A 14,856-nucleotide genomic window follows, 5' to 3' on the forward strand; every position below is an offset into this window, starting at 1 on the left:
TGGTTTTACAGATGAGGAAACAGGCCGTTTGACCCAGGTCACCCTGCTAGCAAGTGACAGCCCAGGGGTTTAAATATAGACCCCGCAGCTCTGCTAGCTCTGGGCTGGGCTCCCTGTCAGATGGAGAATGCCCACTCAGATCTAATGCAGTGTGTCTCCTAACACTTTCACCTGCAGACACCCAGAGACACTTAGAATCAGTCCTGGGGCCTGGGAGAGGGACTTCCCCCATCCACAAGCCTCAGAGGATGTGCAGGAAGCAGGCTGGGCACTTGTAGAAACGAGTCTTCCCTCCCAGGAACCCCCAACCTCAACCCAGCTGCTCATTATGTTTCTACTGCTGCCCATCCATAGATGGAATTACAGGAGAGGAACGACAGGAGGGGACATGTGCCTGGCTCTCAGGGCCCTGCTTGCCACCTACTGGCACACCAGTCTCCCCACCTACAACCTGGCAGGCAGATTCACGGGCCAATCCTCAAACATCCAGGGACACACTCTCAGCTTCTAGTTCAGACCAAGGGCAGCAACCACAGCCGTCACCAGCCACTCACAAATGCCCCTATTTTGTTCAGGCCCCTCTTCCTCATTTGAAGAGAAGACAGTTGTACAGCTTGAAAAAGTGATGTGAAAACATACCGTCTCTGTTTGGGCAGGTTGTGTGATACTCCTCAAGAGAACTTGGGGTTGGTTTTCCTGAGACCTAATTTACTCAATAATTTAATAAATACTTGTGTGTTCGTTACCTGCCAGGCACTGATCTAAGGTGGGGACCTAGGTGTCAACAAGGCCCGCCGAGTCTCTGACCTCACAGAACTTAAAACCTCTTTCCACATGAAGACCTCTGTCTTGCCAAGCAGAAGAGAGAGCAAAGACATTCTACTAAACCTTTGGGGTTTTTTCCACACAGGAGACAAAGGCACTTGAAGAAGAAACATTTCTATCAACATAATTAGCAGGCAAGCCAAAGCTATGAAACACCAGTGTTTTTCTTTTCTTTTTTTTTTAAGGTTACTAAATGAATTCATTCATATGTCAAACAGAAAAACCAACTGGAAAAACCTGTCCCTCGGTAACATATCAGCCAAAGGAAGTGAGTGATCCCAGTTCTCTGTTTAAACCCTCCCCCTCCTCTCTGCAGACCTGCTGTTCACACGTGTTAAACATTAATTACAACTGTTACTCATTACATAGCAAAAAGCTCGGAGTACCAACACAATTGTTAATTTCCTCCCAGGCCCAAGGCATTCTGGGAAGCCGAGCAGGGGGCAGGAAGCATTGCTGGAGCCCCACTGGGGCCAATGGTAAGGAGGTGGCATGCGTAGGGTACACCAGGTGAGGGTGGCAGATTCCCCGTGGACTCTTCTGCCGAGGCTGAGCCTGTTTATTCTAAGCACACGAGCGTGAGTCACAGGCTTGGTGGGAATTGCGAGCCTGGAGCAGGCGCTGACGCACTCACTGTCTGCACCGCCACCTTCAGAGCACTTGTGTTTCATGGTGACAAGTCACCAGCCCAGTACGGAGTGGGTGCAGCGGCTTCTGCCTTAAGAAAAGCCACCTCACCCCAGCACAGGTAAAGGGAAGGTTCAGACCTGCTCGTGACATACTCACAATGTCAATGCAGCAGTGGGGAGAGCGCCTGACTCGACTTCGTTAGCTGTGTGACTGTGGACAGGCTGCTCACCATCTCTGAGCCCAAATGGTGCCATCTGTGTAATGACAGTGAAACCACACCATCCCTTGCAGGACTTCATAGGGTAAACCCACGCCAGCCTCGTAACCGGGGCTCACTGTCTATTAACTTCCTGCCCCTCCTCCATCACTGCCTTACCTTCATGAGATTATCTTAAATTAGCCAACTGAGCTGGCTTAGGGATGACTCACAGATGTTTAGGAAATAGACATACCTGGGACCTTACTTTCCCCTTCCTCTGCCCTTTGAGCCTCACTTGATGAGGCTGGGAAAATGTCAAAACTCAAGAGGGTGCCTGCCAAAGGGGTGACCCAACACAGCAATAGCACCCCTTCAGCTGATAGTGACAAGGAAGTACCTGGCTGTTCCAGAATAAACCAGTGCACATCCATAGGGGATGTGGAGGGAGCACAGAGGGGCCCCAGCCCAAACTGGGACGGGGGTAGGGAAGGGAGTCATGTCAAGGGAGGCTTCCTGGGGGAGGTGTCACTGACACCACCGAGCCAAGCTGTGATACCCCTTTCCTACCTCCTCCCTGACCCCAGCACCTAACGTATAGTAAGTACCGAGTGTGCTGTAGGTTCTCAAAGTGGGTCCCCAGATCAGCAGCCTCAGCAACACCTGGGATCCTGTTTGAGAGGCAGATTCTCCAGCCTCATCCCTGGAACCTACTGGATCAGGAGCTCTGGGGGTGGGACCCTGTAATCTGTTTGATGCTTCTTGCAGGTGACTCTGCCACATGCTCTGAGCAAACCAACCAACGAACGAACATGTCACAGCTAGAATCGAGAGGGGTTTGGGGGAGACTGGCAGTGGGGACCCTCTCACACCTGGGGACCAGCGGTCTAGTCCTCAGGAGGGACTGAATAAAGGATGGAAGAACTGGGTGGTTCACGGTGAGAACTGTTGCTGGAATCGAGAAGGGAGTATCTCCTACAGAAGTGTTGTTTTCCACACTATGGATATACCTCTCATTGCCGCAGTAACTGGGAATGAATTTCATAAATGGGCCCTCTGTGCCCCCAAAGTAGCTTTTTATGCAGTACTGTTTTAATATATAAAATTAAATTTTATTGAATACAGCAAACCTTCCCTGAGCACCAGTAACCATTCTCTCAGGCATGACCCTTTAGAGTTTATGAAGTCTTTTCAGCCAATCTTCTCCCTTGATCACCACAGAGATCCAGTGTGATACAGTTTGTGACAATCCCTGTTTTACAGACAGGAAAACTGAAGCTCAGGAGGCTGAGAGCCTATCTGAGATCCCACAGCTGGTGAGTGGTGGAGCTGGCACGTGAACTTGGGATTGTCTGACTCTTACTACTGTCCCAGTGGCTCCTGACACCAAGACACTGTGTTGAGCTTTCAAGGGCAGAGAAACTGGCCAAGGAGCTTAGTAAGGAAGACAGATAAGTACTCAAAATAAGTATATTCAGCATTGAGTCATGTCTGTCTTCTCTTTCCCTAGAAGGCAGGCCCGTTGCTGGCTGAAACCAGGACATTGCTTTAAAAGTAACTTCAATGGGGACAGATCTCCAGACAGTGAGTTAAAAACAAAATGCCTCTGTTTCTCTGAAAGATCTCTTTTTTTTTTTATTTGACTGTGCCAGGTCTTAGCTGCAGCACGTGGATCTTTTATTTTCATTGCAGCATGCAAAATCTTTAGTTGTGGCATATGGGATCTAGTTCCCTGACCAGGGATCAAACTTGGGCCCCCTGAATTGGGAGCAGGAAGTTTTACCCACTGGACCACCATGGTAGTCCCCCTCTGAAATATCTTAAGGGTGCCCTTCACCCACTCTCTTGCTGCCCAGCACCTTTAGTAAGCACTCTGATCACTTGCTTCTTCTTGGAGGCAACTGCAATCATTAAAAAAGTAGCTTTTAACTGAACCCACTGAATTAAAAAGAAATGTTGATCCATCCTCTGTGTATGGCCCAATTGGCTCTGCCATGAGGTCTCCAGCAGTTCCTGTTCCCTCCCTGGGCCTCAGTTTCCTTGGATGGACGAGGAGTGGGATGCCGTGGTGTGGGGACCCCTCCCTGTGCAGAGCAGGGGCAGAGCATGACCAACCCATGGGATGGCTCTGGTCATCCCCGTGCAGTCATGAACCTTCTAGAACTTGGGCTGTCACAGGCTCCTCAGCTGGAACCATTTCGAGTGGAAACCTACACCCCAGGCACATATCCTACTCGCTGTAGACACAAGGAGAAATTAGTGACATTGCCAACAAGGTCATATAGTCAAAGCTATGGTTTTTCCAGTAGTCATAAATGAATGTGAGAGTTGGACCATTAAAGAAAGCTGAGCGCTGAAGAATTGATGCTTTTGAACTGTGGTGTTGGAGAAGACACTTGAGCGTCCCTTGAACTGCAAGGAGATCAAACCACTCAATCCTAAAGGAATATTCATTGGAAGGACTGACGCTGAAGCTGAAACTCCAAAACTTTGGCCACCTGATGCGAAGAACTAACTCATTTGAAAAAACCCTGATGCTGGGAAAGATTGAAGGTAGGAGGAGAAGGGGACGACAGAGGATGAGATGGTTGGATGGCATCACCAACTTGATGGACGTGAGTTTGAGCAAACTCCAGGAGATGGTGAAGGACAGGGAAGCCTGGTGTGCTGCAGTCCATGGGGTTGGAAAGAGTGGGACACAACTGAGCGACTGAACAACAACCCAGGGGCTCTGGGAGGGTGAGGGCTCCAGCACATTACATGCAGTATCTTGCGTGGTGTCAGAGAATTGAGACATCAACAGGGTAAGGGCTTGGATTCTAAGTGGGACTTTATAGGTTCAAATTCTGGCTCTGCAGCTGACTAGCTATAGGATCCTGGGCAACTGTTTCTTCTCTTTGGACTTCAATTTCTGTATCTGTAAAAGGACAAAACTAAGATCCCAGGAGGTGGTTGGGAGGATGAAATGAGATAATGCACGCAAAAGTGTTCTGTAAATACCAGCACTACCAGTACAGTGCTCTGTAAGCCTCACCAGGACCCTCTGCCGCAGACACGTTTCCCCAGAGAGAGCACGGAGGCCCCAGGAGAGGTTCTATCCCTGTCCTTCCAGCGGCCCCCAGAGATGTGGAGACTCCACATCCATGCCCCTCCCGCACCCCGAGCCCAAGTCTGCTTCTCTAGGTTACCCACCCAGTCCTCAGCCCCCTCCCCGTGTGGCCACCTCCTGGGTAGGGTCTGTCCATCTTACAAAGCCCAGGGGCTGGTCAGACCATCTGCACCAAGCTGTGCCACCCAAGACAGCATGGAATCACTCAGGGTACTTCTCCTGCCCCACACTGGGCAGGGAGCTGCATCAGTGAGGGGCTGGACCTGCTGCCTATAAAGTCTCTGGGGGGTGAGTCAAAGCAGTGGGGGGAACCGAGTCCAGCCAGCTCTGAAGGCAGGTGAGTCTGCTGGGTGGGCAGGGGGCTGACAGCCTGATTGTAAAACTGATAAGGCATCCGTTTTGGGGGTTGGGATCAACCCCCAACCTCAGGCCAGGCATGTGTGCTGAGACTCCGGTGCTGGGTGCATGGGGGTGGGAATCATGGCTGAGGCTATCAGCAGCTTCCCATAGGGAGGGCAGGCAGGAAACCTCCTTCACCTGCTACAGAACTCTGAGAGAAGGGAAGACTATCATTCCCAGGAAGTGAGGACCACCTCACACCCTGCAATAGCTGTTTTCACGACAACCAGGAAGTGATAATCGAGACTCCCTGAAAGGCTGCACTGGCTGAGAAGGCCACCTTCTATGGGAAATGCCGAAGCACCCCTTACAAGAGCCTCCTTTCATGACTGCAGTGCAGGACAGCACTGTGAAGGGCGGAAAGCACTTTTGCTTCATAGACTGAATCACAGAGGTAGTTCAAAGGGCTCCCCTTCCCCCAGCCTCCGGCCAGCATGCTGGGGTCCTGATGAAATGAAGCATGGAAGGAGCCTTGGAAGTGGGGGGATGCAGGCCAACCTCCCACCACAGGGCAAAGCCCTCCTGATACCAATGCGGCCTCACTCAAGCTTCTGCTGGCCAATCTCAGTGACAGGAAGCTCATGATACACTTTCAGGTGTACCTGAAATTCTTACCACTCACCAGGACCGATATCCCTACGGCTCCTCCTTGGTAGGCCCACCTCTGCCCTTTGGGGGTGCCCATACTGTACACCTTTGGAAATCTGAAAACACTGCCCGGGTTCCTTCATCTGAGCTAAACAGGCAGAATCAGAATATAAGGGAAAGAGATGATGACAGTTTTGCCCAGTGGATTTTTAGCCCAGCTGCAGATCCTGTCCCCAGGCTCCTGGGGCCCATCACAGCACCCAAGGGCCCAGAGAACTGGGCGGGGCACTTCAAACAGGGGTTGTGAAAAGGAGGACGAGGCCCAGCTCAGCATCGCCTTGCTCCCTGACACCACCAATGACGTGCTAAAGCATGTGCTGCACACTCTACTCATTCAGGCAGGAGGTGGGAGCCACCTTTGTCCCTGAGCAGCCACCCTTCCCGGTTTAGAAATGGGAGTCTGGCAGCACTTCAGCAACCCAGTCGAGCTGTTTCCACTCGTTCTGGTTACCCGAGAGGTGGTGCATCCACTTCACTCCACCTGCACTGTGGGCTAGGAAACAGGAGGGTGCTCCTCACCTGACAACTTCTGTCCAGATGTGGGGAGGGGATCTGGTCAAAGACTCAAGACTGGTGCTCACAGCATCCCTTCAGCCAAGGGAAACAACTTCCTTCCATGCCTCAGAAATCAGAACTGAGCCAAAAGCTTCTTGGGGAAAGCACAATCAGTATCCAGGGCTTCCCTGGGGGCTAAGCAGTAAAGACTCCACCTGCAATGCAGGAGATTCGATCCCTAGGTCGAATCCTGGGTCGGGAAGATCCCCTGGAGCAGGGCATGGCAACCCACTCCAGTATTCTTGCCTGGAGAATCCCATGGACAGAGGAGTCTGGTGGGCTACAGTCCATGGGGTCTCAAAGAGTCAGATACGACTGAGTGCCTTAGCATACACCCACAATGAGTATCCACTCCAGAGCAGGACACACAGTTGATGAGGTCAGTGACTTGATGAGACACAGGTGGGGACAGGATTCTGCATCTGTCTCCTAACAGCAGCCTAAGAAGTTGACCTACAATGACACATGTGATAGGAACTCAGCAACAGAAAACCAAATCCAGAATGGAGACCCGTGGCCCAGAAACTTATGTGGGGACCAGTTCTGAGACCTTGTGATCCTTTGTGAAATGTATAGTAGTTCTAAAACCAGCTTTGGGCAGAATTGGGCAAGTTCTGGCCTGAGAGCCTTCTGAAGAGATGATGTCGTGTGGGGTAAGTGCTTTTCATTTTAACAAGCCTGAGAATCCCCTGGGGGTCTTTTAAAACTTATTGACTCTGCAGGTCTGGGGGCTTCCCTGATGACTCAGATGGTAAAGAATGTGCCTCCAAAACAGGAGACCCAGGTTTGATCCCTGGGTTGGGAAGGCCTCTTGGAGAAGTGAATGGCTACCCACTGCAGTATTCTTTCTTGGAGAATCCCATGTACAGAGGAGCCTGGCAGCTCCAGTCCATGAGGTTGCAAAGAGTCAGACATGACTGAGCGACTAACACTTTCACTTTCTGCAGGTGTGGTCTGGGGCCTGAGACTCTGCATTTCTCACCAGTTCCCAGGTGATGTGATGTTGCTGGTCCAGGGACCACATTTTGGGCAGTAAAGCACCAGACTAGACCAAAACATCAGAGGTAACATGACCTGCACGGTGGTCAGTCCAGGAGAGGGTGAGATGCCACAGCTGCCTGCAGTGTCGTCTCTTGCCATGTGGCCCCGTGCTGTCTAGGACAGTTGTCACATGAAACGTTGAGCCCTTTAATCAAACTGGTGTTTGCAAAGAGCCACCTCTGGAGCAGCATCAGTCCCATTCTAGCTTCTCCCACACCCAGGATCAACCATGCCAGGGGACAGTCCTTGGCTTTCACTGTGCCCAGAGTAGGAAAGGCTGTGAAACGCACTGGACAGATGTGAGGTGGCCAAAGACCTTTCAGTTACCCAATTACTCTCAGCCCCGGCTTTTGGCGGGCACACACCACCTGCCAGACGGGCCCAGCACCTACAGCATTGACTGTATATGGTGAAAGAACTGCCCCACCAGGGTCACCAGCAGGAAGCTCTGCAGGCCTAGAGAAGGAAGCCCGTGGGATGTGTGGATGTGCCAGGAGGGCTCACAGTGATGGCAAAGGAAGTGCAGGACTTTGCCAGATAGGACCCAGCTGGGAAGGGCACTTAGCAGAAGGCAGAGACTGCAGAGCGCTACACCCAGGGAACTGAGCCATACATGCTAAAGCAGTCAGAACCTCAGCTGAGGGAATCAAGACAAGTGGAGGGCAGAAGCCTCACTTCTGAGCCCCAGAAAGGGAGGAAGGGTCCACTTGTGCTTGAAAATGGGAGATTCTAAACAAAATGAATGTTAAAAATAAAAACTCTTCCTTTATGACCTTCAATGTGATAAGAGTTAGTCACTCCATGTTTCTTTGTTCATATGCCAAAACTCTTAGAAGCATAGAAATTTTTTCCATCTGACTTTCCCCTCTTAACATTAAACATAAGCATTTTCCGAGGTTGCTATACATAATATACTCTTTGTCAACGTCACTTTGTAGTGGCTGCTCAATATTCCATTTAATCAATGCCCAATGCTGAACATCCACGTCGTTCCCCATCTCTCATGATCATCATGCCTTTTTCTGCGCTTTCGATCATAAGTTTGGATCCTAAGGACTGAGATTAGGATCAAAGGGTGTGAACATAGCTGAAGACAGGTGATACATATGACATACTGCTTTTCAGAAGGCTGTGGGAGCAGAGAGGCACCTGAGTCATTCAAGGGGCTCCGGGCCAGGGGCGAGGTCAGCCCCTGGGGTCAGGACGTGCCCACAGCCTGTGCTCTGTGAACGGGCTTGTGCTGAATGAAGCTGGCACAGGAAATGCAGTGGCCCTGGATGTATGCAGGCCGTCGTAGCTGCACGACAGGATGGAGTCACTGGGATCCACGAGGCCCAATAGGAGCCACTCTGCAGACTGATTTTCTTCTAGTTTTTAAAATTTCCTTCCAAAATCTTGGCTTCAGTGAACTAGAGCATTACCAACAGGACCAAGACAGAGTCTGACAATGAGATCATCTGGGCTGTCTAGATCCTGGCCTCCAGGATCTTCCTCATCTTTAAAGGGCCCAGCTGCACTAGAAACCCTGTGGCTTACCTGAGCAGGCAGGAACCCATGCACTTACTCCCTTTACACAGGTGAGTGCCATGCAGGTAAGCAGCCGCCTCTGAGTGGGGCCACTGGCTCCTTACCTGCCAGAGCTGGGATAGTGACCCGGTTCCACTCCCATGGCTGATCGTACTCGTCGGCGGGCCTGTCGTCATCCTGGGGCAGCTTGCTCTCCCGCAGCCGGGGGCTGATCGTGCTCTCTGAGTCCGAGTCCACGCTTTGGCCCTCGGGTTCATAAGGGGTGTCGTATAACTGGATGCCTTTGTGCTGCGACCGGACGCTTTCCTGCCTCTGAAATTCTGCAGTCAAAAAGGAAGGAAGCAGAGATGTAAAGCGTGCACAGCACATGCCTCCTCACCTGGGATCTACCGGATGATACACATGGGAATTCAGAGCCGCCAGCCAGGGAGATGGAGACTGCACAGAACAGACCCCTCATTGCATTTAACTGCTGCCCTCCCCTCGAGGGCAGTGTCTCTGCTTCATGGCTCAAGGCTTCCTTACAAAGATATCAGGTTCTGGACCAAACAACAGAACCAGAACACTCCCTGTCACCATCCGCTATCTTCAAGGGCAGAGTCCACACACGAGCGTGATGTTTTGGGTGTGTTCCAACACCAGCCCAGGACACGCAGAGCTCTCAGCAACCCCCGCTTACAGATGGGGGGGTGGTCTTCCCACTAGGGCAGCTCCCTGGTCTCTGGACTTATCATTCTCCACCTATAAGATGAGGAAAATGAAAGTGAAAGTCGCTCTGTTGTGTCTGACTTTTTGAAACCCCATGGACTATATAGTTCATAGGATTTTCCAGGCTAGAATCCTGAAGTGGGTAGCATTTTCCTTCTCCAGGGGGTCTTCCCGACTTAGGAATTGAACCAGGGTCTCCTGCATTGCATAGGCAGATTCTTTACCAGCTGAACTACCAGGGATAAGATGAGGAGACTGGGTCAAATGACCCTCAAGTTTCCACACAGCTCACATATTCATTTTACAGGCCTAAGAAGCCAAGAACCACCTCCAGAGAACCCAGGGTCACTGATTTCTCCCCTACAAAGCCCCATGAGTGACCCTTTCCCTGCATTTCTACTTCCCTCAGGGCCTGCCTGTCTCCTAACACGCTGAATATAGCCAAGACAGTGGAGAGCAGAGGTCCAGTTTCACTTCTGAATAAGGAAGGAAAGCTCTTAATCTTCTGGAGAGGATGCCAGGGCCCGGCTCCAGCGTGGGCTGAGCAGCAGCCGCCAATCGAGATGAGGCCTCACACAGGGCACGATCCTTTCAGTGACTGCTGACTCCTGAGAGGACAGTGGCGGCTGAATGACAAATGCCAGGATGCTATACTCAGGCTCTTCCTCATCAAAAAAGGGGGCATTTTTCTGGCTTTGATCATAAACACCCCCTGTGTGCAGGGGGACAGGAGGGGTTGCTGAGGCTGCTCTCGGCAAGCAGAGAGGTTTGCTAATTTAGGCAAACCTAAATTAGCATAATACTCTTTTCAGGAAGGGGTCTCCTGCAGGGCCCACGAGGGATGAGGCAGGAGAGATGACATTGAACTGACAGCTCTGACAAGTGGGGGGATAGGACGAGGGACAGGATTCCCTGTGCTAGGACCAGGGCAAGCCAAGGCAGCACAGCTGGAGAAAAGGTGCTCACTGCCCACTTTCTTGTTTTATTTGTAAGATACATATATATAGCATTTGCCATTTAACCATTCTTTAGTGTGCAAGTCAGTGACATGAAGTACATTCACACTGTCACGCAGCTATCACCACCATCCATCTCCAGAACTTTCTCATCATCCTAAACGGAAACTGTCCCCCACTAACCCCTCCATTTCCCCTCCTCCAGCCACTGGCAACCACCATTCCCCTTTCTGTCTCTGTGACTCTGACTACCTGGGTACCTCATACAGTGGAGTCATAGAAGGTACTTGGCTGGGGACACTTGGTCTTCTTTGACAGTCTTATTTCACTTACCACAATGACACACTGTAGCATGTGTCAGAAGCCCATTTCTTTTTAAGGCTGAATAATAGTCCATTATATGTCTGTTTGGGGCTTCCCAGGGGGCACTAGTGGTAAAGAACCGGCCTGCCAATGCAGGAGACTACGAGAGATGGCAGTTCAATCCCTGGGTCAGGGAGATCCCCAGGAGCAGGGCATGGCAACTCACTGCAGTATTTTTGCCTGAAGAATCCCATGACAGAGGAGCCTGATGGGCTACAGTCCGTGGGATCGCAAAGAGTCAGACATGACTAAAGTGACTTAGCATACATGCAGATGTTTATTTACTGCCTACTTCTGCTGGAGCACCAGGTCCAAGGAGGTGGGAAGAGGGGAGATGGCGCTTGACACAGAAGTGGTGAGGGTTTTGAGAGTGAGCCATTCAAATGGAGTTATGAGGCGTTCTCCAAATCAGAACTCCAGCACCACAGGGACACAACAGGAACCCATGGGAGCCACACGTCTTGAAGAGCAGTTGACAAAACACACAGATGACGTCAGCCCTTCCTAGGAACAGCATTCTTTAGACTAGGCTTCATGATCCAATACCAGCTCACGGGGCCGACAAAAACTCCACCCTAGGCATAGCACCCGATACAACAGAAACTAACTGATGCTGGGCAGTGACCTTTAGTGTTTTAAATTAAACAGCGCTATGGCGATATCTTTCAGTGTCACATCTTCTGGCCTTTTCATACTCATAAAGAAAGCTGAGCACTGGAAAATTGATGCTTTTGAACTGTGGTGTTGGAGAAAATTCTTGAGAGTCCCTTGGACAGCAAGGAGATCAAACCGCTCAATCCTAAAGGAAATCAATCCTGAATATTCATTGGAAGGACTGATGTTGAGGCTGAAGCTCCAATACTTTGGCCACCTGATGTGAAGAGCTGACTCATTGGAAAAGACCCGGATGCTGGGAAAGATTGAAGGCAGGAGGAGAAGGGGGTGATAGAGGATGAGATGGTTGGATGGCATCACTGACTCAATGGACCTAAGTTTGAGCAAGCTCTGGGAGATGGTGAAGGACAGGGAAGCCTGGTGTGCTGCAGTCCATGGGGCTGCAAAGAGTTGGACATGACTGAGCAACTGAACAACATCAACACCAGGCAGTATCTCCCAAATTTCACTGAGTTACATCCCAACTTCATGATTTTGCCATTTTCTAGTACCACCTGGGTTATTATTTACCATTTTTGTTGATGTTGCCTCATTTTTTAGAGTAAATAAATCCACTTAAAAAGGAAGCTTTTAATAACCACCCCATAAACCATTACCTTTTACCAAAAAACAGATGATAAACATAAAAAGAACAAACAAGAACAAAGCGAGCTAGGTAGGTACATCTCCCAAAGCCCAAGGCTTGCTTTCTCTCTGCTGAAAAGGTGAACAGCAAGCACTGGAGAGCTGATGGGGCGTGCAAGCAGCAAACCAAGATACCGTCTTTGGCAAATAAGAACAACTTTCTCTTTTTAGAAAGAAAGAAAATGAAAAGTGAAAACCTCACTATGTGGCCACCTAAAATCCTGTCTCCTCTGAGACGTCCCACACTTTGGCAACACATGGCTTTATTGGGTCCCTTGAGTAAAGTGGGATGATTTATTAGTTTTGAGGATGATGCTTTCACTTTTATGGGGGAGTAAGAGAGGAAGAGGTTTCCCAGGTGGCGCTAAAGGTAAAGAACTCGCCTGCCAATGCAGGAAACATATGAGACCCGGGTTTGTCCCTGGGTTGGGAAGATCCCCTGGAGAAGGGAATGGTAACCCACTCCAGTATTCTTGCTGGGAGAATCCCACAGACAGAGGAGCCTGGAGGGCTATGGTCCACGGGGTCACAAAGAGCCGGACATGACTGAGCAACTTAGTACACAAGAGGAGAAGAGAAGAGTTATAAGAGGCAGGACTTGGCCACTTTCAGGCAAAAGCCAACTGGAAAGTACTGGAGACAACTCTGTAAATTACTAAATCTATCAAGCTATTTGAGCAGTGTTTTGTCGGGTTGTCATTATCCGCATCACTGCCGTCCTGGTTCTAAAGACTGCAGTTTCGCTTCCTGTCTTTGGAGAATTCCAAGGGCTTGGGACATTGGGAATGCAGCTGACAGGGACTGACCTAGGAAAACCACCTTCCACTTCGTCTTCTTTCACAAGGAGGATTGACAACCAGTAATATGTGCTCTACAGTATCCAAAGCACTTCGCATGAAAATTCGCCATTTAATCTTGGGCCTCAGAGCAACTCTTGGATGCTCTGTGGGCTGCCAGTAATCATGAACATCCTTGCTCATTTTCTGTCCTACAGTGCAGCTGCAAACAGATATTTCATGAACATGGGTGGGATAAATGAACAACAACTGACAGCCAGAAACTCCTCTTTACCCCAAATTCCAATTAATTTATGAAAGTCTCTGACTGCAGGGTTAAGGTACCTGGAACAACATGAAAAATGAATATAGTCTAGTGTTACACAATATTCAGAAGAGATGGATATTCTACATAAACACCGGCCTAAAAGGAAAACATGTGCAGGGAACAGATTAGCTATTAAATCAGAGGGACTCATGCATACACCTCTCAGACAGGATTTATTGTTCTGAAAGCATCTGCGCCTTACCAAAGCTGGGTTAGTAATGGCATGCAGTCAGGGCAGAGGATGTTAGAATGGTAATCATTAAAACGAGCTTCCCCCTGTATTACATGGTGAATTCAAATTTTCATTAAGGCTCCAACAATAGGGAGCAGTTAAGTAAATTATGGCACGCTAACTGGATGGAATATTAAGCAGCCATTAAAATGATAAATCTGAAGATTATGTAGCTACATGGAAAATCGTGCATGAAATTATGCTAAGTAAAAAAGTGAAATACAAGACTGTTTATGTGTTGAGCAGACCCTATCTCGTGGGCTTTCTAAACAAGTCCTGGGCAATGTGAACAAAGCCCCAAAGGAATTCTACTCCTTGTTCAGGAATTGCTGGATACTGCCATCACACATTTTGCCCTTAATATCTAAACTCTGATGACAGCTATGTTGTAAGAACTGGTACACATGAGTAAAGTGTGGGAAATCTGATACTGTGTTCAGAGGGAGGAATTAGTGCATAATAATTTTTGAAAGTTTTAAATAATGAATAAGGATGCTAGTAAACAGAAAATGTAATTAAGAGAATCTCACATGAAAGTAAATGTGATTTTAAGCAGGTTGGGTTTATAGGAGCTGTGTGTTTCAGAAGCAGCTGCTTTTGCCTGAGAAAACACCCATGTAGGGAGCATCTCTGCTCCTATTTAGGAAACATCTCCTCTCCTCTTTCCAAGAGTCCCAGGAAGTCAAGTGCTGTGGTACCATGCCAGCCCGTCACTGTCCCCTGCCAAATGACCAGGTCCATCCTCCTTATTACTCTGACTGATCTGTGACGGTCCAGAGACTGATCTAGTAGGGAGCTGTAACCATATGTTTTAAGTCACGAGTTATCTGGACATCACCATCTATAAACTCATGAAAATGACCTTTAATATTGGGTGGCAGGCTGTGATTTTATGCCTCTTAGGCAGGGAGCAGAAACATTAAATTGACAGGGCAGGGATTTCTGCTGACCTCTGGAGCAGAAAGGTTTTCAAGTGCAACTACATATGGAGGAAGCACACACACATACACAAAGAGCACTTTCTTTAGAATCAGAGACTGTTGGGGAAGGCACCCTGAGCACATTCACCAAGGGCATAGAGTCCAGAGGGTGAGGCTGGTGTGCTGGCTAAGGACTGTAGCCCTGAGAGGCAAGGAGGGCCGGGGGTTCATCTGAGTGAGGAGCCCAGGACAGAGCTCGGTGCAAACCAGGGGCCTCCTAACTGGCTCTGAGAGTTTTGAGTTCCCCAAGTCCATGGGCAACAAGTTACACTTTGCTCTGGTGC

The 14,856-nt window shown here is 49.5% G+C and overlaps 1 protein-coding gene and 1 long non-coding RNA gene across 2 annotated transcripts in view; one reads left to right on the forward strand and one right to left on the reverse strand.

Annotated features, from left to right (window-relative positions):
* SHB (SH2 domain containing adaptor protein B) overlaps positions 1 to 14,856 on the reverse strand; it is a 139,115-nt gene that overhangs the window by 41,976 nt on the left and 82,283 nt on the right. Inside the window, exon 3 of the mRNA XM_055578585.1 lies at positions 9,035 to 9,250. Coding sequence (XP_055434560.1) covers positions 9,035 to 9,250 — 216 coding nt within the window. The remainder of the gene's footprint in view (positions 1 to 9,034; positions 9,251 to 14,856) is intronic.
* Positions 980 to 10,282, forward strand: LOC129650276 (uncharacterized). The gene is made up of 4 exons (XR_008713693.1): positions 980 to 1,573; positions 2,420 to 2,589; positions 3,162 to 3,235; positions 10,048 to 10,282. It is a non-coding gene; the product is annotated as an uncharacterized LOC129650276 (long non-coding RNA).

This window comes from Bubalus kerabau, chromosome 4 (assembly GCF_029407905.1).
Source record: "Bubalus kerabau isolate K-KA32 ecotype Philippines breed swamp buffalo chromosome 4, PCC_UOA_SB_1v2, whole genome shotgun sequence".
Taxonomy (NCBI): domain Eukaryota; kingdom Metazoa; phylum Chordata; class Mammalia; order Artiodactyla; family Bovidae; genus Bubalus; species Bubalus kerabau.